This window comes from Sparus aurata, chromosome 1 (genome assembly GCF_900880675.1).
Source record: "Sparus aurata chromosome 1, fSpaAur1.1, whole genome shotgun sequence".
Taxonomy (NCBI): Eukaryota; Metazoa; Chordata; class Actinopteri; order Spariformes; family Sparidae; genus Sparus; species Sparus aurata.
The window spans coordinates 22,581,341-22,606,933 of NC_044187.1; the positions used below are offsets into that span (position 1 = coordinate 22,581,341).

General features: G+C 41.4%; 2 protein-coding genes across 5 annotated transcripts in view; both read left to right on the plus strand.

Annotated features, from left to right (window-relative positions):
- The first annotated feature begins 651 nt into the window (after positions 1–651).
- On the plus strand, positions 652–13,370 carry rhot1b (ras homolog family member T1). 2 transcript variants are annotated; one of them, XM_030415581.1, is made up of 20 exons: positions 652–1,034; positions 2,153–2,211; positions 2,336–2,417; positions 2,534–2,577; positions 2,676–2,729; positions 2,846–2,898; positions 3,308–3,416; positions 5,012–5,113; positions 5,281–5,379; positions 5,477–5,585; positions 5,693–5,813; positions 6,692–6,776; positions 7,234–7,379; positions 7,938–8,038; positions 8,330–8,460; positions 8,667–8,750; positions 8,918–9,040; positions 9,145–9,347; positions 11,072–11,194; positions 11,997–13,370. In XM_030415581.1, the coding sequence occupies exons 1-20, from the start codon at positions 998–1,000 to the stop codon at positions 12,112–12,114; spliced, it is 1,983 nt and encodes a 660-aa protein (XP_030271441.1). In that variant the 5' UTR covers positions 652–997; the 3' UTR covers positions 12,115–13,370. The 2 variants fall into 2 exon arrangements, with proteins under 2 accessions (XP_030271441.1, XP_030271446.1); XM_030415586.1 differs by lacking the exon at positions 11,072–11,194 and having other exon boundaries at positions 11,997–12,175.
- A 6,731-nt stretch (positions 13,371–20,101) lies between these two features.
- rhbdl3 (rhomboid, veinlet-like 3 (Drosophila)) overlaps positions 20,102–25,593 on the plus strand; it is a 66,179-nt gene continuing 60,687 nt past the window's right edge. Inside the window, exons 1-3 of one of the 3 annotated variants that reach the window (XM_030432279.1) lie at positions 20,102–20,348; positions 20,557–21,138; positions 21,815–21,838. In XM_030432279.1, the coding sequence (XP_030288139.1) occupies positions 20,998–21,138; positions 21,815–21,838 (165 nt within the window). In that variant the 5' untranslated portion in view covers positions 20,102–20,348; positions 20,557–20,997. Of the gene's footprint in view, positions 20,349–20,556; positions 21,139–21,814; positions 21,839–25,593 lie in introns of those variants that run through there. The other 2 variants (XM_030432294.1, XM_030432285.1) reach the window with 2 other exon arrangements.

Genomic DNA, 25,593 nt, shown 5'->3' on the forward strand with positions numbered 1-25,593 from the left:
TTATACTGTAGTATTTTCTATTTTGAGCTATTTTATATTTCAACTCCACTACATTTTGAAGGGAAATACTGAAGGCTACTTTGTATGTATGTGACAGGAACAAACAGTATATTAAGCATGGTATTTAAAGCAATGTTATAATAGTTTAATAATCAGATAATAAGCAGCATTACAATGACAGGGGCCATTCTGCAGCCTAAATAGTACTTTTATTTTTATATGTAATGTACGTCGGTAGATGACACTTTAATACTTTGACTTAAGAAAATACATGAATGCTGTTTTGTAGCACAGTGTTTTCACTGTGTGATGTTGCTCTTTTCTAAATAGTAAATAAATCCAATAAATCTGAACTGGACTTCTTGTCTGTAACGCTGCAGACTTAGAAAAAAAAAGATCTTTCACTCTCACAAAAAGTTAAGACGTCTACCAGAAATGTCATCGCGTTGACCAACCAACGGAGCTGAGTCTTAAAATCTTCAACTTTTCGGTCTTTATTTTCAGTCAGGGGTTTTCATTATATTTCTTACTTTCAAAAAAGATCGAGCATGCCCTCAACAAGAATACTTCGGTACATATGCAACTTTTTATCCACCGTGAGCTCTTTCACAATATACGATCTATGCTCGCCCTGTCAGCTGAATCGGAGGGGCGTGGCGGAGAGCACGCTTGCTAGTGCCCGTTAATGCTGTCGTAACAGTCAAGTTAGTGTGAGGATTAGCAGGTTGGATACCGTAGCAGCAGCACTGTGTGACTTTCTGAACCTGACAGGTGGAATATAGTACAAACAGCTCGTTAGAGACCCGTGTGTTGAAGGTTAGTACTGATATTTTCCGGCGCACCGGCTGTTCTGAACCAACGCCGGAGCCGAAATGCGAACGTAGCCGTTAGCAAGCGAGCCAGGCCGAGGAGAGCTGGCTGGTTGTATCCTTCATCCGGACGGGAGCATAGATGGTTCACACGCACCAGTTTACCGAGTTTGTCTACGCCGGACAGGATGCGAAAGGACGTGAGGATATTACTTGTGGGGGAGCGTAAGTAAAGCTGTCATTTAAGCTACATTATGTTGGTTAGCAGTGAATGCTGTCTGCAGCGTCAGCCCTCAGTGCTCCTTGTGCACTGATGCTACCAGCTGGGCATGTGATGCTGACAACCACCAGGGTCTCATGATGATGGTGTCTGTGCTCATTTTAAGATGCAAAAATTAACATAAATATCTCAGCTGTAGCTTTTTTTAAAACTGTAGGTAGATCTTTTCTCATCCCGTCATACAACTCATAGTCAGACACCACAATGCATGCTGCACTTAGACTAGGAAAACAGACTACCACTATTTTAATGCATGTTCGTGCATTTATAGGAAAGCAGATTAGATTGTGCAAGCTGAGTTTCCCACGTTTTCCTCAACAGATCACTGAACTCATGGCGGTCTTGCAGAGATACACAGCTAAAAATAGATACCATGCTCTCTGTCTTTCTGTGCTCATTGAATTCCTGGAATATCATGGGATTTAGGAAAGTGAACTCCAGAGGGACAGAGGATTTTATTAATTGATTTGTTTGTTTTGTTTATTTATCCCTCAACAGAAAATCTGTTGTTTTGGCAATAAAGTTGTTTATCAAGTTATTAACAAAACAGTAAGGAATGAAGTTTGTAGTTTATTGAAGGCCCCTGGCTTAGCAATGAAGACCGGTAACTTGAAAACCAGAGCTGCAACAATTAGTCGATTAATCGATTGAAAGAAAATGGATCAGCAACATTTTTCAAGCAAAATTGTCAAACATTTGCCGATTCCAGCTTCTTAATTGTAAGGATTTGCTGATTTTCTTTGTCATGTATGATAGTAAATATAGATTATTTTGGTTTTGAAAGAAGAGGCAATTTGAAGGCGATACTTCAGAAGATGAATCAATATTGAAAATAATCTTTGATTGCTGCCATATTGTAAACAGAGCCAGGATGAGAGCTGCAATTTAGAGATTATATACACCCTTTTAAGTTGGCCTGTGGTGTTGTAATGTCCATACGCAGCTTGGTAAGCTCAATGACAATTCATTTCATTACACATAAAATATTAATGTTAGGCTAATTGTAATGAGTGTATGCAAAGATCTATCAAATAATCTGTTCAATGTGTTCCTCCCTCGACAGCCAAAGTGGGGAAGACGTCTCTCATCATGTCCCTGGTCAGCGAGGAGTTCCCGGATGTGGTACGGATAAATAATCACCATGTCAGATGTTAAAACTTACCTTTGTGGAATGTGACACCATTGATTTGACTGTATTATTCAAGCTGTCAACATGTAAGTGATAGCCAAGTTTCGTCCGTCCCAGGTTCCCTACCGAGCTGAGGAAATCACTATACCTGCAGATGTCACACCAGAGAGAGTTCCCACACACATTGTGGACTACTCAGGTACATAAAGCCGGTGCCTGGTTCTTTTTTAGACTCTGCAGTGACAGACAAAGATGATAAAATAAGGAGAACACTTTCCTAGTTTTAACTGGAGAACAATTATCTTTCTCCTATAGATGCAGAGCAGACAGATGAGCAGTTGTTCCAGGAGATCTCCAAGGTCAGTCGGGGTGTCAGGCTTTTCTGTTAACTGTGAGAGAAGTGCTGAGCTCAGGTAGAAGCCTAATGGATGTCTGTCTCGGTGTCTCTCTCTCTTAGGCAAATGTGATTTGCATTGTTTATGCAGTTAACAACAAGAAGTCCATAGAAAAGGTGAGTTGCCTATGCTGCTAGCATTTTCATAATTTGTTTATATAGCAATTATATATATATATATATGTATATTATAAAACATTTTCTCTATCTTTTCTACCTTTTGTTTTCCATAGGTGATCAGCCACTGGATCCCCCTCATCAACGAGAACACAGACAAGGACAGCAGGTATGAACTTGTGTAAAAATAGAGTAGAGTTTTCTTTGTCTGGAATGCCTGTTTCCATGAGGTCAAAACTCCTTGCAAAGTTTGTAAACGACTATTTTCTGTAGCAAGAGGCCGGGCATTGGATTTTTCTCCTAGTGATTGAGGTGATGACCCATAGTCACTGGGTGGAAAATGTCTCACTGAAGCCTGGTGGAGGAGAAGCATTTCACATGAGCAGATTCAGCCTCATTCTCTTTTTATGGTGGGAGATTTTCTCTCAGAATCCCTGCTTCTTTTAGGGGAAAATGCTCAAAGACTGAAAAAGGAAGAACTCTTTTGATAAAATGTGTATACTTACGTAATGTCATTTGAATATTATGTTATTTATTAGTGTTAATACAGTGCTGTGTTTGTGCTTTTTTCCGTCCAGGGTTCCTCTAATCCTGGTGGGGAACAAGTCGGACCTGGTGGAGCACAGCAGCATGGAGACCATTCTGCCCATTATGAACCAGTACAGTGAGATAGAGACCTGTGTTGAGGTGAGGTGGTACATTCTGAGTTCGTTGGCCTAAACAATACTTCCACATTCAAGTAATGCAGCGGAAATGCTACTGATTCCGACAACACACACACACACACACACACACACACACACACACACACACACACACACACACACACACACACACACGTAGGGCAGCACACAATGTCAATAGGGACACATACACAAATGGAAATCAATATCTTCTTCTGTTGTCTACTCATTAAACAGAACATAAAGAAGGGAAGGAACATGAGAGCAGTTCAACAGTAACAGTTTAGTGAAAACTGTCAACTGTTTGAGAACCAACAGGAACAGTGTTGTTTTTAGGTTGACAGTCATTTTTTACACGTATTTTTAGTCTGTCTGCAGCTTTTAAATTGGTTTTATCTGTCAATTTGAGACACTTAAGTCAATGCAAAAAATGCCCAAATGATCTGTTTTTTATTTGGTCTTCCTGTTTTTTTGTGTCATGTACAGTACACACTCCTATATGTAAAGGCCTTTACAACCTTTGCTCTTACATTTTTATGATCCTCACTATCAACCAAACTGAACATGTGTCACTCATGCAAAGTGTTTCTACAGGTATTTGCTGCATACGCTGTATCTTAGTGTCGTCTGAGTGTATTCACATGTGTCCCTCACTGATATTTATATGTCTCTATACATACAGTCCATGCATTACTCTGTACTTTTCAGCTTTTTGCACTCCTGGTTAAAGCAGCCCCGTAGTTTAAGATGGCATGTATATGCCAAATGTTAGGGTACTAATTGAACATAATAAACCCACAAAACGTAATTTTTTCTGCCTGTTGTGACTATCCTAACTAACCCAGACAAACTTGGCTAACTGAGCCATGAGCTAATTAGCTAACTATATAGCTACAGCCAGGGATAGCAAGCATAGAGCAGCAGTTGTTGGTTACTCTGGTCACATGCTGCTTCTTGTTTATTTGGAGCTCCCTTCGACTTCTTGCCATATTTTACAAAGTACACCTTTATATGCTGGACTGTTTTTTTATTGCCTCAGTATTTGTACTTGGTCTAATGACTAAAAGTATAACCAAATGTAATTTGTTATTTGTTAGTAATTTGATTGTGAACTGCCAAACTGTGGAAGCCTGCAGCCTAAAGATAATCTCGTCAATTTTATTGATTGCTGCCATGTTTCGTATACATTAATCTGTTGTCCTCGCCATGTGTTGCTCTTTAACACCGACTACTATCACCTAACAGTGCAGCACTTGTCTTTCTTCAGACCTGTTAATTAGACCAGGCAAGTCAGACAGATCCTGTGTCTTAATACCCTGTCTGGGCATGACTTGGCTTGTGTACACACACACACACACACACACACACCTATAGTGTATGCATGCACACACGCATGCGCACACACATGCGCACACACACACAAACATGCAGGAATGTAAACAAGGATGGCCCTACTTTGTCAGTAGTGTCACACTGTAAAGGCATTAAGGCTTTTATCTCCTACAAGGCCGTATGCAGTCTGTTATAGAGGAGCACTGTAGTGTTGACAAACATTATACATGTGTGTAAAACTGAACTTCCTTTTTTCTTTGTTTATAGTGTTCAGCGAAGAACCTGAAGAACATCTCAGAGCTGTTCTATTATGCCCAAAAGGCAGTGTTGCACCCCACAGGTCCTCTCTACTGCCCAGAGAAGAAAGCTGTAAGCGTATACTTTAGAATATACTAAGAATTCTGCATCAGTGTTTTTGTTATCCATCGCAGCTTGTTTGTCCCATTTCTCTGTCTGAACTCGGATTTCTTATGTCACTTTTGGGTTACAAATTTGTTTTGTTGAAGTGAATTTTTGTTTGCCTCTCTGATTTCCAGATGAAGTCACTTTGTGTCAAAGCCCTGACACGAATCTTCAAAGTGTCAGACTTAGACAATGATGGGATCCTCAACGATAATGAGCTCAACTTCTTCCAGGTAAACTGATGACTGTCATAGCTGACAAAGTTTGGAATTGGTTTAGGGTAACTTTTTGCACAGGACCTCCTTCAATGTTTTGTCCTTCATCTCACAGCGGACGTGCTTCAACACCCCTCTGGAGCCTCAGGCGTTGGAGGATGTGAAAAATGTGGTGAGGAAGAATTTGACCGATGGAGTGTGTGACAACGGACTCTCTCTGAAAGGTAGGGGTGGATGGACTGGCCTCCTCCTCAGGAATAATGTGACAGAGATTTGCATGTACACAAATATGACTGCTTTGTTTGTTTGTTATGTGATATTTTTTCTCCAGGCTTCCTGTTTCTCCACACCCTGTTCATCCAGCGAGGCCGCCATGAAACCACGTGGACCGTGCTGAGGAGGTTTGGATATGATGATGACCTGGAGTTAAATCAGGACTACCTCTTCCCTCCGTGAGTCTCAGTCTTAAATATTTAAACACAACTCCATCCTGTGAGCGTGTGGCTCTGCCTGTATTTGTTTTGATCAAACTTTCAGTGTTGATAAGCCCTTGAAATTGAGTGCTTGAGTTTAAGTTGTAGATAACAGCACTACAACCACATTTATTGGGTTTAACAAACTTAACTTTTACGTCATTTTAAACCTTTACTAAGCTTTTTTGATTAAAACATACTTAATTATGAATTTAGTAGCATTTATACTTCTATATATCTTGCTTATACAGCAGGTAAATCTTTGCAAACTATCACCGCTTTTTGATTTTTGAAGTCACCAGAAGAATAAACTAATTAAGCCATGGTTGCATGACTTCAAAATCACCACCTCAAAGCTTCCTACTACACTATAGTATTCAAACTTCACTGTTGGAAAGTTTGAGTTAGAATAGTTTGCATGTAAATGTGGACTAGTGAGTAGATGAGGCTCTGTGTTGACATTGAATGTCCTTGAGAATGTCGCATTTAACCACTTGTTTTCAACCTGCTTTTAAAGGACATATAAAAGATTTAAGTTTCACTAGTGCAGTATTTACTGACATTTTATGTTGTAGAACAAAACTCGAAAATCACTTAAGCCTCTGTTATCTTATTTCAGGCATCTAACCAAAAAACAATAAAAAAATAAATAAAAAAAGATTGTCTTGGAGACAAGTGAACAGGAAGTGCAAAAATACTAACTCTTTCTGAGTTTTAGGACTCTAGGATGCTAGATTAGGTAGTTGACCTAAGAACATTGGAAGGATTGATTGTTATATTTTTAGTAATGTTTGTCTAGTATTCTGCTCGGGGTTGTTGATTATAACATTTACTTTGCAATAATTCACTCTCTCTAGGTTAAAAATTCCTCCAGACTGCACCACAGAGCTCAACCACAATGCCTACCTCTTCCTCCAGAGCGTCTTTGACAAACATGACAAGGTACAATCCTGTCTACCCGGCTCTGTATTTACCTTAGCCTCTGCCCTGTGGAGCCACTTACTAGAAGCTGCTCAGCGTGTAGCAACGCACAACACAAAAATACACCGCCACTGCCAATGTTGACCACCTGCTGAGGCATTATTTGACTTCTTGTCACAGAGCAGGGATTGACAGTAGGATTAGCTGCGAGGTTAGGAAGACTGTCAAGGAGTGAAAGCATCAGCTAAAGCCATCATCTGCTTTCAGTTGTAGTGATTAGTGTCCTACTGTGAATGTGTGCACCAGTCATGTTTGTTTTCTCATGTAGAAATGGCAGACTGCTGTGCACTGAGCATGGACACTTCTTTTACATTCATCTTTTAAATCCCATCTAAAATGTTTTTGGGCTTTAGCGCCATTTAACATATTTCAGGGTAGTTTACCATCCCCAATAATAACCAGTGTTTGTGTCTATCAGGACCGTGACTGTGCCTTGTCACCAGAGGAGCTGGCAGATCTATTTGATGTTTTTCCCTACATGCCCTGGGGTCCAGATGTCAATAACACCGTTTGCACAAATGAACAGGGATGGATCACCTACCAGGGCTATCTCTCCCAGTGGACGTAAGTTGCCAATAGTTTTGCAACTAGATTTTAATCCTTTCTAATATGTATGTGGTCCCATCACATTAACATATTATATGGTCCGGGAAAAAAAAACACAGTGCCACAATTCTAGCGGAATATAGCTTCAGAGCTGAAAAACCTTAGAATAGTTGGACTGGATTTTCCCAAGAAGGATTATCTTAATTTTCTTTAAACTGCTTTTAGTGAAAGTTTTAATATTCATGGAGACATTAAAAACGTTATGTTACTGTCATCATTTCATATTCTTTTGGAAAATGGCTAAGAACAGCTTGTAAGTAGTTTGTTTGTTGTGTCGTAGATGATCTTGTTCCTGCTATGCGGGCTTTGGGTGAAGTCTGAACAAATGAGAATTTTTTTCAATGAAATGTGTTAGTTAATAATTAACTTTTTAAAAGTTTTTTCAACTTCTACCAGTGTACAAGTATGTCCCTGTTTGAGTGGGTATGAAAAAAAGGATTTCTCAGTCAGGTTGGTTTCTATGTTTAATGAATCTGCCATTTAATCTGTTTTACCTTCAATTTACTTCTCTTGAAGGTTAACAACATATTTGGATGTCCAGCGATGCCTGGAGTATTTGGGTTACCTTGGTTACTCAATTATTGCTGAGCAGGAATCTCACGCAGCAGGAATTACAGGTGAGTAGGATCTTAAAATTTTCATATTTCATATTTATATTAAAGTAGGCCAAGGTAAATGTTTTCATATACATTCGTACATTCTATTGGTAAAACCTTGAGTGTTATTCAGTATATGAAGCTTGTTGTCACAGTCAAGCCATCGGTAATCACATCAGTGAATCAGCGCTGTCATAACAGCGATGATGCAACAGTTCAATCTGTGTAGCTGACTGACTGCAGACCATGTGTTGTGTACAGCAGCAGTCTTAACTGATCCTCTGATGCCCGTGTGTGGTTTCCCCCCTGCAGTGACCAGAGCTAAGAAGATTGACCTGCAGAAGAAGCAGACCCAGCGCAGCGTCTTCCGCTGTAATGTCTTTGGAGACATTGGCAGTGGCAAGAGTGGCTTCCTCCAAGCCTTCCTGGGTAGTAACCTCATGGTAAACGGAAATGACGCATTTTGATGCATAGTTTGACCTCAGATAATTCACAAGATATTTCACAATCTTCCAAATGTTGGTTTTACTGTATCACGAGCCATTGCCCTGAGAGGCACTGCAATAATAAGAATCTCATTCTTGCATGATATGGAATTCATATCGTATTCTGCTTTTACAGTTCATACATTTGTTTCTTCTTCTCTCAGCGCCAAAAAACAGTTAAAGAGGAACACAAATCCTACTATGCCATCAGCACAACTTATGTTTACGGCCAGGAGAAATACCTTCTTGTGAGTAATATTACGTGAATTACTAGAATTTTTGATTAATGAAGTAATATGATGTTTTTTTATGTTGCATTTGATTCTTTTTCTAATTATAGGAAAAACAACAATCATTTATATTTATACGTAATATATGGTAATAGGTAATCTCTCCTCTCCTCTCCTCTCCTCAGCTTCATGAAGTATTCCCCGACTTCGACTACCTGTCCGATGCTGATCTGGCCTGCGACATTGTCTGCCTGGTCTATGATGTCAGCAACCCTTACTCCTTTGAATACTGCGCCAAAGTCTTCAAGGTACAACTGTGTGTATGGCTCACATTACATCAAAACACATATGTTTACCTTTTTAAAGCATATTAACCACCATCATTCATCTTCATTGTCTTTCCCCGTCTCAGCAATACTTCATGGACAGCAAGACTCCATGTATGATGATAGCAGCCAAGTCAGATCTGCCAGAGGTCAAACAGATGTATGGCTGCAGTCCCCTGGAGTTTTGCAGGAAGCACAAGATGCCCCCACCTCAGTCCTTTACCTGTAACACTGCAGCAGCACCCAGCAGAGACATCTACACCAAACTTACCACTATGGCCATGTACCCGTAAGTACAGAAACACCTGTCTTGCACCAGGTAATGCTGTGTAAATTCATTCATTCAGCACAGAAATACATTGAGGTAGAGACCCAGTTTAAAATGTGGACGAGTGTAAAAACATGGAGAAAAGATCCGGGACATCAAGAAACACAAATGAGAAGCTGAGGTAAAAATGTTGATTAAAAAGTAAAATGAATAAAAAGTCAAAATACTAAAATGATAAAAACCTGCAGTGTATTACTAGATTCCTGCCTTCATTAATCTTTATTAGGTCCCCCTAGGTTAAAGTAATATAGTGTAATTCATTCATTCTGCACAGAAATACATTGAGTTAGAGAAGTCACTTACAATATAGCCGAGTATAAAACATAGACAAAAGATCAGAGGCACCAAGAAACAACAAAATGAGGCTGACATAAAAAGTGAAAGTGATAATCCAATCAATCCAAAATATTAAATTATAGATCCTGTAACATGCAAACAGTCCTGCAGTAAATCCTCCGTGAAGGTTGTAATTTTCACTCTTCGTTGAGAATGTTTCAGGGGTATGTTGATTCGACTCTATGATGATTTTCCAGGATTTAGTTTGTTGTGCTGTTGAACTGTATTGCATTATACTCTCTGTTTTTTCCTTCAATAGACTACACAATGTCTCTGCCTTTTAGTTACCCATGTGGTCGTTTGGATATGGGACATTTTTTAGTTTACAAACTGTAGCTTTGTTTTTACATCCCCCCCCCAGATCTATGGAGAATTGAGCTGACTAACAACTCTTGTATATCATCAGCTGTGGATCATCTGATCTGTGCTTTGTTCTCCCTGTGGTCTGAGGTGATGAAGTAGCTCAGTCACTGAGTGCTTGTTTGCTGCTGTTTATATACATGGTTGATTTTTAATTTAAAGTTTTAGTTCTCGGTATTTCCTGTATGCTGTAAGGTGGGATGTTTTTTAAAAATATTTTTTTGCAGTCCATCCTTTCCTTTAATTTGCAGTTTCAATACAAGGCTGCTGTGTGTGTCATTTCTGTCACTGCATGTTGTGCCTCGGGATAAACCCTCACCCTGTGGGGTTGTCCCTCCTCTCAGCAAGTGTCAGTATCAGACATGATGCCCTTCAGTCTACATTTATCCACTTGAATGCATGTTGCTCTCAAGCTGATGCCACATGGTTTTGCACTGTGGGTAAATGAGTTTCCCTGCAGAGCAGTAATGTTGATCTTTCCCAGAGGCTCACACTGCAGTCACTCATCTCACTACACACAGTGCCTCTCTGCGCATCACACAGTTACTGTCCATAATTACACACAGCATTATACATAATTACAACTCCTACTCTAGGATTCAGAATTTAAATAACTCTGAAATTATGTTATCGAGTACGGGCAAATATTTGTTACATCCTTCTGTGGGAGAAGATTGTGAGAATGTGTCAACTTTTTATTTCGAGTTCTCCTCTGAGCACTGTTTTGTAAGAATAATCCAGTCAAAGTAACCTTTTAAGGGTGTTCTTGATCCTCTCTTCCAAATAGTTTCATCGTCCAAAGTAATGTTTACTGTTGCAAAAATCGGTTTTTGTTGTCTGTCATGGGTTCTCTCTCTCAAGTGACAAAGCACAAACTATTAATTTCATGGTGGTAGCTTCTTTTGACTCTTATCTTGCCTCTGTTCTTCAGATGTGTTTCTGTATGTAAACGGTGTGTTGGTGTTTGTCTTCCCTGTATCTCTCCTCAGCCACGCCCGGTTGCGCTGCATGTGCACTTGTAACCGGTGCACCTTCTGCTTGTGTCAGAACTTCCTCAACTCTGAGCTGCTGCAGACGGTCAGGGCCAAACTCTACGCTGTTGTACTCAGAAGGTCCTTTTTTCTTTTTCTACCTTTCTACAAGTCTCTCAACCTCTGATTACCCCTCTGATTTGTCACCATCGTCACCCCAAGCTTGTTCCATATTTTTTTGTTTTCCATTTTTTTAATTGCAAATGTGTTTTTTATATCATAGAAATGTATTTTATTTGATGTTTTTGTTCTTTACTTATTTCTATATCACGTTGTTCCATCATTTCCTGCTACACTTCATTTTTCCTGTTGTTTGATGCTGTCAGAGTCCTTAAAATGTGTCCTTTTTCTTTACAAACCATTCTCGTATCTTCATTTTTTTCGGCTTTATTTGGCATTACTTGTTACCTTCCTGTACTAGATTTGAAAGCATATACTTTGCACTATTTTGAGCTTATTGTCATTGTCATTAGGTCAGTAGAAACTTCCTTGTTGTTGCCCTCTGTGCTCATGTCACTATGACTCAGCTGTCTCATCTAACAGAGATGTTGTAGCTTATTTCTGGCCACATTGTCTCAAGTCATCAATATAATCCTGCATGTCCCTCATCTGGTTCGTTGTCTTGCTTCAGCTTCTCTACATTTGAAGGCTCCATCCCTTTTCTGCCTTCAGCTCATCCACTCTATCTTTATGTTCATGTTACTTATTTTCACATCATCCTTCTTAGCTACATCTCTCACCGCAGACACGTCCATCGTCATGTTTGTTTCAAACTTTGAAAGACATCAGTGTAAAAGAATTGGTTTGATGTTATGTGTCTCACTCTTAACTGTCCTTCCCATCACTCTCTCCATAGTCATCTCTTCTTCTTTCTGTTTTACAGACATGTGAGCCAAGCTGACCTAAAGAGCTCCACCTTCTGGCTCAGAGCAAGTGTTGGGGCCACAGTGTTTGCAGTACTGGGCTTCGCCATGTACAGAGTGCTGCTCAAACCACGGTGATCTTTGGGCACGCTGGGTCTAACTCTCTTTACATCCATGGTACATGTAGAGCTACCTTGACCAGTCACAGCTTTCCCAATTATGTATAGTAAAACAAAATGTCTCCAAGTCCATCATGGTTTTGTAGTTTAATGGGTCCCAGCTGTAAAAATATACATTTGTTTTTTGCGTGGGGTGAAAAAGGTAAAATCTTTCTTTAGCAAGCACTAATTTTCATTCCACTGTAAATTTCTTGTCTTAGGGGATAAAAGAGAAAAACATATTTAATTTTGTACCAGAATTGCTAATTTGCTTCCTCTGTTTGTCTGCAAGTATTTGCAAAGTAATAAATCTATATTTATATTGAAAACGAGGGAAAGCTGCCGAGGAGCCGTGGTAACATATAAGTGAGTCACATATATATACAGCTATTTTTTGGTTGCTTGGGGATTGAAATGAACAACTTGATGTCAGTTGATATCGGGATTATGATACGTGAGGTGTGCTACAGCATTAATGCTTTTGTTAGGCTGAACAATTTGTAAATAGTGTATATAATATAGTAGACTGTACATTTGTTTGTCTTCGTCCAAAAGGGCCATGTCTGATTCATCCTCAAAACACTGAATGCAAAAGTATCAGTTTAACAGCCTGGTCATGAACTCGTACAAACATCAGAGTCGATTATTCACACTGATGGAAATTGGTTTGCCTTTCAAGGCCAAAGCTTTGGACGCACACTTTCTTTTTTTAATGTTTGTACATCTGAGCTGGTCAGTGTTTGATCAGTGGATGTGTAGACAGGTCTGCTGCTTTCTCTCATGTCTTCCAATGCTGGTCTGCTCATGTGGGTGTGTGCATGCATGTATGTATGTGTGTGCTTGTGTGCTCAGATATTGAAAATCAACACATGTACAACCACCTGGTACATTTTGTGTTTGCATGCTTCAGAATTTCTGACCACATTCCAGTGTTTTATGACTGAATGAATATAAAGGAATTACAGTACCATGTCCCCAATAGTAAAAAGGGATGTAGTCAAGTTTAATGACAGGATTGCTGAACAATGGATAGTTGACTCTTGAGTCATAGCAGAGTTTGATGTTCATTTGACTGTTGTTGTGATTCCAAGTCAGCTCTCCTGATCACAAGATACAATACTGTGGCCCCAGATGTTTATTTCCATGCAATTGCAACTGCTTGTCACAAGGCTCAGTTTGATGTATTCGTTCATCCCTGCCTTTCCAAAAGTTTACAATAAATAAATATGTCTATTACTTTTGGTGTCATGGAATATATTCTTTCAGTCCACCCAGAGTTTTGAAGATTTTGCCGTTACTTAATTTCCAAGTAGCATTATCAACAGAGGACTCAGGCAATGATTGATGACGTGTTTGTGTTATAAACATGTAGCATTTTTCATTTTTGAAAAGGAACTTTGTTTTGTATTTGCTGCCATAACAGCTTCTCTACTAGTCTTTGATACCCCACCACATGATAAACTTTAAATTTTTCCTCTTCTGAAAAGATGGTTGGTTATATAAAGAGAATTTTCAGATTGTATGGAAGCATGTTATGTTATCAAAACATTTAAACAATTTGTGCCAAAGGCACAAAAGTACAATCCAAAATCTCAGTCTCAAAGCCTGTATTAATTACCAGGCATAATAGCCTCTATGTCTTGTTATCTAACTACTCTGTACATTTTTTTTGGTTTCCCATATCAGTTTTCACATTATTATTTATGGTATATAATTTTCTTCTGTAGTATTAAATGAATTTGTACAAAGTACTGATATAGTTGATCAATAACCTTTTCATTACTTACTGTACAGCCTATAATTTCAATAATATTCCATGATTGCAACGCGATCCCACAACACACCATTTATGAGCCACTGTGTCAAGACACAAGAGGGCAGCGTTGCTCCAAAAAGAAAAATCACATTAGCTTCCCTGTGAAACTCTTGCCTGTTCATGTGTTTAGAAAAATACATCCGCATCCAGGATGAAGTTGTTCAAGTATGCAGTTAGTGGCTGTGATTTAGATGAGTATCTGATACAGTGTCCCAATCTGAAATTGCAACACCTCCCTATACAGAAATATTTAAATGGGTCTATTGTGAGTGTGACAAACCTACCTACGTAACGTACGTAACTTCAGTTATATTATGTACATGATGTAACTTTACTACGTTATACAGTTACAATAATTCACAGTTGAAGTTTCATACTGGACACGATCAGCTTGACTCATTTTAACACCAGCTGTTTCCATTCCTGGCTCATCCCATTTATTTTTTAAGTAACTTGAACATTTTAAAACTACCTTCTCGTTTCCATGTGCTTACATCTTATCAAGTGTTCACGTGTTCCCGACTATATATTCATGTGTACTTCATTAAACTGGCTGAACTGGAATCTGCTTTGTGGCACTTTGTTCTCCAACCAGTCTTTGCATCCAGAAACCAGAAACTCCAAAGGGTAGAGGCACTAACTGATGAAGTAATCGATCACAACACGTCACAAGATCAACAATTACACACGAGCCATGAGATCCTGGAGAAAAAATGAAAATAAAAACAATGAAATAAAGTTGCTAACAAGAATTCTTTCAGTTTGCACTGTGCATGTTGTCAAAAGAAATGACAAGATAATATCACACAAAAACAAATGTGATGCTAACTTTGCCCCTGCACAGAGACTGCTCAGCAGGTCTATCTGTCCTGTTGGACTTGATGTGTGCTGCTGACAGAGGTGCTCGGCTTCCATGACTCTTGACCATGTGAGTCTTCAAACTTGACAGACATAAAAATATCTACAAAGAAAAGATGAACACTGGAAAAGTAAAACCTACGTTATGGCATCTGTTGTTCATTTGTTTCATCTCTGGTTTGGTCTTTCAGCTTCTGGTCTCTGTTGCTGGTTAGACCTACAGTAAACTCCTAATCAGTTCACACAACCTGCTATAAACATATGTGGGACCACATATTCACATTTATGTGGAGTTCATATGATCTGAGCGGCACATCCACCACGCATATTGAAAAATTAGAAGATGATACTTGGGGAAAATTGACCTACAGTGTCAACTCACTTACACCTGCAACAAAACATGAATAAATAACAGATCTGGCAGATTTGACACTTTGCGTAAGAAGCCAGTCAATTAGGATCACAATATAATTTGGCATCTTAACAATACAGTAGTTGTTTGCTTTTGGCCCATTGCTCGTCATTAAATTTCAGTCTTGGCCATCTGAGTTGAAAAGTTGAAAGTTTTGGCTTTCTGCAAGTGTAGCTAGTTGCATGAATGCAAACCTGACCAACACACTGACACAATTGGATGAAAACTTGGTTTAAAAATGAACACTTAAATCAAGGAACACTTTAATTATCATTTTGTAACATCCATTTTAAACTGATTCCAAATGAATACGTTGGGTACATCTGTGATGGTGTTGATGAAGGGTAGGCCTGCTGAAGTTCGTCAGTAAGGGGCTGTGGTTAGCCTGTGTGAGGCAGAAAGACTGGGGGACCACCTTCTTAGAGAACAGTTGGTGCCAGCAAACAGCTCTGAGAGCTGTCAAACGACAGAAACACTCCCCAGCTGTTAATTTATACATGAGCAAAGTTCTCCCACAGAGCAGGTGTTTTCTTCCTGTATATCTTGTCTCTCTCTCCCTCAATCTCCCTTTTCCTTTTTGTTCATGCTCTCCTCCCTCATCACCCCATCCCCTGTATCATCTGTCTCTCACGTTACAGCTCTTCGGCTTGTGTTATAGCACGTGACTTGCGAAAGCGGTCACGTCAAAGCAGATTTTGTCAAATTAGTGGGAAATTCCCCATTGGTGACTGTAACTAAACGAGACAGTAATTCCTCTCACTCCTTCGATAATATAAACGATAGAGTTTGATCGGTCTTCAGGAGACTGGCACAAGGTTAATTCATGAAATTGATTTATTCAGCCTAGTTCATTTTATCATTATGGGACCAAAATGTCAAACGCTGATAAAAATGTGTTGCCACTTGTAAAACTTCAGGGGCATGTGGTGTTATTGTTCGTATGCTGTTTCTGCATTCACACCGTGTAGTTTTATGTCCTTGAGTTAAGGACTGAGCACTTGATAGTAGATTAGTAGATTCTGGTTACATTATAAATGTACGCAAATCTGATAAACATTGCATCTGTTATGCAAATCCCAACAGCTTCACGCCTCGAAGTCCTTATACTCTATTAATGAATGTGCTACAGATCAGTAATTCACTCCCTAAAGTGTCCCCGATGTACTGATTTTGTCTGAAGTTATGTTTAAATGATCATCAGTGTGTGAGAGATAAAAGTGAATAATGTTTAGCCAGTTAATATTAGCAAAAGTCTGAATTCTAGGTGGGCTACAGTTAGTCTGAAAACTTATATACCATCCAAAAAAGAAAACTTAACAATATGGAACCAAACCATTTGGCCATGGTTTGCAGATCTCTGACCATGTGGACAAAAAGGCTTCCGGGTCTTTTTAAAACACTGTAACAAACTCCAACTTTAACCCAGTGCTGCTGTGTAGGAGTCATGAAAAGACCCGTAAGGTTAAAAATACCAGCTGGATACATTGTTTCCATGGCAAATTCTATCACATACTGTACTTGGGGGGAGTTTCACTGGAAGATACTGATCATGCTACACACTGCCGACCACGCCGCCATCATATAATCTCTTCTCATAAATGGCTTCCACCCAGCTATTAGGCTTGTTTGATGTCTCTCGGGTTAATAGGTAGGTGTTTGTCTGAAATGGGGTGGGGGGGGGGGGGATTTACAACCTAGGACACTCCCTTCTCTCTGAGCCTTTAAAGGGAGCAATTGAAGACTTTATGCATCTGTTTTATGTCACATGATTAACTATTGATTGAGATTATATTAAATGTGAATGACCCCCACAGAGAAATTGGTTCTTTGCAGCATAGTAACAGGATACAGAAAGAAAGATATCTGAACAAACAAAGTTTAAACAAATCAGCAACAAAAATGGTACAAAACAAAAGTAAATAATGTTGAGATGAGAAAAGATAGACTACAAATGTCCAATTTAAAATGTCTGTATCCGTGTGAAGAGAGAGCAAACATTAAATCTAGACAGTATACGTAGAATAAATTGATTAATTAGTACTTGTGGTCTCAGGGTAGAAGTGAAATCCTGCAGGCTGTAGGTGTTAATGGTGGCATCACAAAATAGGCACAGACTGAAATAGTGGAATGATTGACGATCTTCAACAGAGCTGTTATGGTTTTAATTGGCTCCTGAGCAGCACAGACCCATCAGGTAATACTGCCACTTATATAACATAATATTGTATAACCCTATAGCTCCAGCTCAACCCTGAGACCCATCTACTGTTTTTCGTATTTGAACGTTTTGAAACATTTTGGCCATTTGATAGCAAGATGGTAAGTGTTGGAGTTGGACTATCTAAATAAAACACAAACCTTTTGAACTACAGTGTACATCAAGGTCTAAACAATGAATATTTGTTTGACATCTCCTCTTCATCACTTTATGATTGATAACTGTAGCTGAACCAGTAAACTATTTTCTCCTCCCTGTCACAACTTTCTTGCAAGGCACCCTTTAGTGAGTTGCATCTAATATCTTTGGTTAGAAATGTGTTTAGGATCAGTTACAAGCCATTAACAGGAACAACTTTGGTATTGCCAAGTGACAAAATTGACTGGTGTTTATCCTCCTTCATACCTTCTTTTGATTTGTTTTAATCTCTTTTGTTTGTTATGAAGATCACTCAAATGGACTGTAAGACCACTTTACGTCTGGTAATGAGAATTAAATAAAATGAATGAAAATTCAATCATTATCTTCTCACCCTCATGCTGAAGTTTCAAAGTGCACAAAACATTTCTGGACCTTCAGAGACAAACAGCCTTGCAGCATTCTGCTAAACAACTGAAGTAGATGGGGAAAAAGAAAAACCCAAACAAGCACACAAAAAATAAATAAATTGGCTCCATACAGCTCATGGGGTGTAATCTGCACTCATGTGCTCCTCAGATGGTCCCACTACCTGAGCTGGGAGGTTCTTCCAACTTTGGTGTGTTCATGTGCGTGAAGTCAGAATGTGGGAGCAACGTGGATGCCAAAGAATTGTGTTCTTCATTGTATCACTCAGTGATACAATACAATCAACAACACGTTGACAGCTGTTTCCAGTGTTTGAGTGACAAGGAAGAGCAAAAATGAAATGGATCATGTAGAACATGAAATATTTTTCACAAATATGTGTGTTACCATCAAACAAATGTTTACTTTCGCCTGCCATGTTTCAGCGTCATATATCGTCGACTCGTTTACCGTAGGGTTTGAGAGGGTAGATAGAACTTTTGACGCATGGAAAGAACATACACGTTTGATAGCCCCTGTGATGCTGAACGTAAACTCCCATGCTATAAACAACTGCACCAAAACATGGACATATCAATGCACAACTCCAATGCATAAAAAAAATCTATAAATCATCAGAGCCAGCTGCTCCATAATAAAAACATGTTTTACCGTCATGCAGTTAAGACGAAGGAGTTTGCTTTTCTCTTCAACCCTGTCTATTATGTCATCTTTGTCCAAGTTCATTAGGACCTCTTTCTCTGTCGCCATCAGCATTAGAGCTTCCAAATTATCCCGTGACAATCCTTAGGCAATTCTTGATGAATTTCTGAATGGAAAAACTTCTTCCTCTTGCTCATATTCCTCACTGTCCTGTCTTTCTCCCGGATGTGCTGGCTCAGCTGTGTCGCAAACATTAGTGCTAGCAGTATTAGCGCTAGTGCTAGCTGAAGACGCACTTGATTTTAAAAACAAATCAGTCAGTTTGCAGCATTTTTTACTGTCAGCCAACAGTGTTCTCTTAGATTTCTCTCCCTTTTTCTCCGCTCCCGCCTAGTGTCGCTTGATGCCTCAATTAATTTTTTTTGCTAGTTAAATCTTAATCAACTTCCAATCTCCAACTTCCAACAACCACGCAGACACAGACGCAGACACAGACGCAGACGCGGTCTACTCGATTCAGTCTTGAAATTCCCAGAAGGTATCGCTTCATTTTAACTTCTGCAAACAAATAATCAAATAAAAAAATGCAAGTAGATTTGTTTTATTTCAAACCATGAACGTTTTTGAACATCTGAATAAGACATTTTGCTACAAAACAATGCAGACTGATGTAAAGGTTTAAATACTCATCAGATTACTGCTCTGGTAGGTGTGAAGGAACTGGAGAAATCACTTAGCCTAAGAACAATATTGATGCTTGAAAGGGGGCTGAGAGAAATGATCTTGGGGCCGCCGTTTACAATTAAGGGGCTGCATGGCTGCGACATTTATGCCGCTCTCTGATTGGTCGGTCTGCCCAAACGGCCCACGAGGGCCCGTGGCCCCTCTGGCATCTGCCCAAATCCCAGATTACCAGTCCGTCACTGGTCACACCTCACGCCTCCTTTTAGCTGAGCGGCTGCAGTGAAGATTGGATTTTCAAAAGGGTCTTGAGCTGTTGGGAGCCATTCTATGTCTTTTTTTTGTTTGTATATTTATGTTTTGAAACAAGTCCCCATTTGCTTCAGTTGTTTGGGGGAGCGCTGTGACGCTGTTTTGCTGTGAAGCTCCAGAAAAGATTAGCGTACTACAGCTCTTCATTGGTCTGAGGCTGAGTAGTTATTAATGACTGAATTTTCATTTTCGGGCAAACCCATCCTTTAAAGTGGTACCTGACAGGCTCACTTTGTCGAATATCAGACTGGTGTAGTAATTTGCCATATAGGCTGAATAACTTCTTGCTGATTGTTTCAGCATCATGTACAAGTGAGCAAACGACCGAGCACCTCTGGGCCACTTATCAGTGACAGCCAGCTGTTCAGACAGAGCTCGGAGTTCCTCGAAGCCCCTGAGCGGGAGTGGCCGGTGATCCCTGCTCACTGCCGGCCAATTCTTCTCTCCCTGCCTCCCCTCTCTCCCTCTCTCCGCCCCCACCCTCCCTTCCTCCTCTCTCTCTCTGGTGTGGAGGGACGCATGCGGCTGGAGTAGTGTCCCGGTGACTCCTGGAGCTGAACCAACCATCCCCACGGAGACGGTCTGCGTCCTCCCACCCCCCTTTTTGAGGCTTCCCGTCGGACACGCTGCGAGGAGAGGAGCAGACGGCTGTCCCCGCGCTGCGCCGCCGACCGACAGAGAGCAGCGTGCCGTGCCGCGCCGTGCCAGGTATCATGACGCACCTACAAAAACACACTTCCCCGGACTTCTCTCTCTCTGGGAGTCTGCCATGTGACTGTGCCCACGCTGTTAGGGGTCGACTTTCACCGGCTGCCCCAGCCATATGAGACCCGTGCGTCATCCAGCCCGGTTTGTCATCTGCGTCCCGTTTTTTCACGCTGTTGTCAGTGTTTGATGATGTCATTATTTCTTTCAGATGCTCCTCTGCTGCTGCTGCCGCCGCTATTGCGTCGCATCTCTCAAAGTGGGAACACTCGCTCTGCAAACGCGCGTCCCCTGCCTCACTAACTTGGACCGCTGCCTCTGTTCGTGGCGAGATTTGAGCCTCTGCCGGCTGAACGATATGGTGTGACATCGCAGACGGACTTCAGAGCCCAGAAGTGTCACTGAACTATCAGCAAATCAACTTTTCCCGCCGCGGATGAAGATTTGTCGCGTGCGCGGACGCAGAGCTGGAATTAACCGGAGTGCGCACACCTCTGTGTCATTTCACCTGGACTTATTTCAAGAGAGACACGCGAAGCGAAGCGCGATGCTTAGCTTCCCTGCCTGTCGCTGACGCACACAGGGAGCGAAATTGGATTGTAAACTATGAGGAGTCGTTCCTGAGGACAGACGCGCTGCTCTCCGCGGCTGTATGGAGAAGGGCAGCCCGAGGATGACGGGCGGAACCCGGGAGACGCCGGTCAACTCCTCCCCGGCGGTGGCGGCCAACGCGGAGGGCGAGGAGATCGAGGTTTTAGAAAGCACCGACGTGCTCCCCGTGGCCCCGGAGGACGTGAGTCTCCACACATTTACAAAGTGCCCACATAAACACACTGCCTCTTTTTTCTTTTCTTTTCTTTTTTTTTTTTTTTTTTTTTTACAATTACGCAGCTTCACCTCCCTTTGCTCTGGAGGAAATCCAGGCAGTGCTTCTGAGTTTACGAGGCAGACTATCAGCATGAGCCTTGAATCTAAATGTCATGACATAACTCAGAAGTTTTACAGTGAAACCAGAGGAGATTTAAAATCCTGAGTATCACAGTACAACACAGCATCCTTTCTAGGAATATCCGCACACACGCACAAACACACACACACGCACACACACACACACACACACACACACACACACACACACACACCACTCTTGCTCCATTGGGTGCCTCAACCTACTTTAAGAGACCCCTCACACATAATGACCCACACTTTTCTACCTTATTATCTTTTGCTGCTGCTCATTGACCGCAATGATCAGATAATAACAGCATGTGAGAGCAGCAATTAAGGCAAATGCTGCCCAGAGAGGGAAAGAAACTCTCCCCTTGGCCCGAAACAGGTGCTCCTCTCCACTCCGGCTCCTGTTTTCTGAAATGTTTTTTGAGTGTCCACCTTCTTCTTCTTCTTCTTCATCTTGCTCCTCTCACTCACTCCTTCACTTGCTTTTCTTTTTCTCTCTCTCCTTGTCTCAGCAATGGAAGTCTCTGTTTGACAAGGTATGTAGTGCAACATACAGTGGCTTGAATGTCTCACCATTCATTTACTATTTTGCATGTCTCACTCATCGTGGAGCAGTTTTGTCTCAAAAGTTCTCGTGTGTGTGTGTGTGTGTGTGTGTGTGAACTGCAGGTGACCTCTTACATAATCTCTGTTATCGGACTGAAGTGACACAGATGTGCTGAGCTGATTAGATGCTGCATCGTCCCATGTAAAGGTCATGAAATATGGGGAAGATTTTGGATAAGTTGCCATGCAGTGTGGCACCATGTGCATCACTGGGAACAGGGAAACCAGATAAAGTTACTTTTAATGTGAAAAAAGGTGAATAATTAGCGCTGTAGTGTAATGCATACCTACAAGTCACCTTCGATTGGCGTGATTTTGACAAATTTTGTCCATGCATCATGACCTTGATATTGTAATTGTGCCGTAACACCTGCTATATCACTAATGGACGTGACTTAAAGCTGCACTAGGAAGTCGTGCACATTGGTTCCATGCTCATAAATCTCGTGTCGGGATGTTTAACTTAACACAAGTTGCTTATGTTTGCCATCCCTGCTCATCAGTGCTGCCGAAAGCATCCCCAAATATTCCAAGCTGTCAAACGAAGCTGTTTCCCAAATGGTCACTCCCTGATGTCTGTAGTTTTCTTTTAATCATTGATTTATCAAATTTGCTCCCAAAACGTACCTCGCTCCAGATTTTTATTTGGCCAAATGAGGTGAAACTACCAGGTCTCAGCTGGTGGAGATGGCAAAGTCTTCTCTCTTTCAGCTCCAGACAGATTAGATAAATGTATTTTTAGATCAAAATCTTGCCTGGTGCAGCTTTAAATCCTTTCCCTGCTGGGTGACAATCGTCGCATAACATGTAACCAGGCCGCGGCTTTGTCCAACCAAACTCCCTCCGAGGAGGCTGTGGGTGTGTCACCCGCTGACATTGACCCTGATAATGCAATTAGGGTGATACATAATCCTAGCTGCATTGATCTATCAGTCAGACCGTGCTTGTAAGAAACACATGCGACCGTGCACACACCCACCCACACACCCACACACACACACACACACACACACACACACACACAGTGACACACACACATTGATATAGCCAAGAAACCCCAGGAGAAGAGAAACACAGACTGGCTGATCATGCAAGCAGCCGGTTGGACTGACAGACGGCAAACAGGCCCCCTGCTCTCATACAAGCACACGCACACACGCGCGCGCACACACACACACACACAAACACACAAGCAGGGGGGCCCCAGGGTGGGCAGGTGCTGCGGCATCCCCACAGAATAGTGGCTGTGCGTTTAGAAGTGTGTGTGTGTGTGTGTTTGTGTGTGTGTGTGTGTGCCTGTGTGTGTGTGTGTGTGTGCGTGCATGCAGGGGGTGAGCAGGGATGTATTTAGGGGTTGAGCCAGAGGCTCGTGTCAGGCTCACTCTTTCAGGGAGAGACTGAGGTCCCCTGGGATTACTGTTTGCGAAAGGCTCGCTGGGGTGTGTGGGTGTGTGTCTGTGTGGATGTATTAGTGATGGAGCATATTCTATGGACCAGCATTAAGTGGGCCTCTCAATCCGCTGTCTTTATGCATGCGGAAAAGCTTTGAATGTCCTCAAGTGGACGTTGGTCTCAAAATGGGTTTGGTTTGTCCAAATGGTGAGGTCGCTGCCCGGTCTGGTCGCAACAAATGTCCTTTCACTCTTTTATCCTCCTTCCCCTTCTTCCTCCTGACAAAGAGTTGCTCCATTTGTCAAGGGGCTGACCTTGGAGACCCCCAGCTTCTGGTAAGCGACCAAGGAAGAGAAATGATGGGCCAATAAAGACAAGAAAAACAAGGATTTTAAACCAGTCTGGCACTGGGTCCCTGCACGAGAGACAAAAGACAAAGTCACAGCAAAAACACAGCAACGTCTGGGCTTTTATATATATATACCTAAAGATACACACTACGAGTGAGTGTGTTATTTAGCTTTCAGACCCAACAGATCCTCAGATGATGCCATATCTACTTCCCTCCACTCAGTCTTCAAGCACCTGGAGAACGAGAACAGCCTACCCTCCTCAGAACATTCCACAAAACACAATTGAATCAGTGGGTATAATTTATTCGATTAGGCAAAATGTCCCACTGAGTGTAAGTCATTGACAAAATAAGCTGTCTAGAGATGAAGACAATGATGCATCTCTTGTGTTAATCAATTCTGGCATCTCTGCCTTGTCAAATGCAGAGCACACTCATTTCTGTCCTTCCCATTAGGGATGTTTACACAGCAGAGAAAAGACAGGATCATATTCTCTTCCTTGCTTATTTTTTTGTTTGAGCTACTTACCATCAGAGTCTTTAAAGCAGTTTGTGCTGTCTACAAAGCCTTCCCCATCATATCATTTTTACCGCCTCCCATGTGAACTCGATTCATACAGCTATCAATTTCTAGGTTTCTGACCATCGGGGCGGGAATCAAAGTGCTGCGTCGCTCAGTTCGCCATTCCCTTCGCCCCTCTCTCCCCCGTGTCCCCGGAGAGGATTTTGTTGCTGTATAAGTGCTTTACTCCTCTGCGTGCAGGAAGTACCTAGAATGCCTTGATTTGTGTTTGCCCATTGCCTGAAACAAACATGAGGACTGAACAGAGATAGAGGCAACATCTAATGAAGCAGAGAAAGATGCTGTTAGGCGGATGGCAGCTGCACTGCCCTATCTCTCTCTTTCTCTTACATTCAAAGTGTCCCAGCCTCTATCTGTCCTCCAGACACACATACACCAATCTGCAAAGACTGCAGCCACAGTAGCCTGATTACACGCAGTGTGTATCATCCAAAAGAAGACACAGAGCTTGTTTTGAAGTCTCCGTTCTGTGCTGACTGATATGCACACTCACCACTGTCACTTCGCGTTATTTTTTTCAAAGCTTTCGGGGGATTTGAGGATGAACCACAGTTTAGGTCCAGGATTTATCTGATAAACCGTATTACGCCTGTTTAGATGGCACCTCAAAGAGAACCAAACGAATCAGATGAATTTCCTTGTGTCTGAAGGAGCTAAAAATGAAATGTTTTACATTTTTCCTGCTGTGTAAAAGCTTTCTGTCTGTAGCACAGGGAGTAATTTTGTAATATGTGGACTATAAAGCACAACACCTACAGCACAGACACACAAGTCTTAATCTCAGGGGACGGGGAACATCCCAGTGCTTGTAAAGCCTGAGATTGGAAGTCCCCAGGTGTACATTCTGGAAACCTGGCAGAATGTAAAGTAGATGGAGCGGTGGTAGAGACAGAATGCACACAAAGCATCAACTGTCCAACAGAAACATGTTTTTTTTGTACACTTAAATGGCTCCTCGCTGCGGCCTCTCAGAAGGAATGGATCGAAGACTAAACCACTTCAACTATCACTGAACAGTGACATTCCTTTGATTCTGGTCTTTGTGTCTGTTAGTGAGAGAAACCACTATCTGTGCCCACAGTTGCCGTTGTGTTGACAGGCTGCTCCCAACGGCATGTTGAAATGCCCCAGGCACACGCCTGCAGGAGCTTAGTGATTAAACTCTTTCACATGGCTGCATACTTTCCATGGAAGTGTTTCCCCCCTTAATTTCTTGCTTGGTGGCATAGAAAAGCCTCTGAATACAAGTTATGATCTCCAAACCGCTCACTGTAACCGCACAAATAAAAGTCTTTTAGATCTTTCTGGAATGTTGTCTAGCCAGAGGGACTTACTGAGCCCATACTTTTGTACTATAA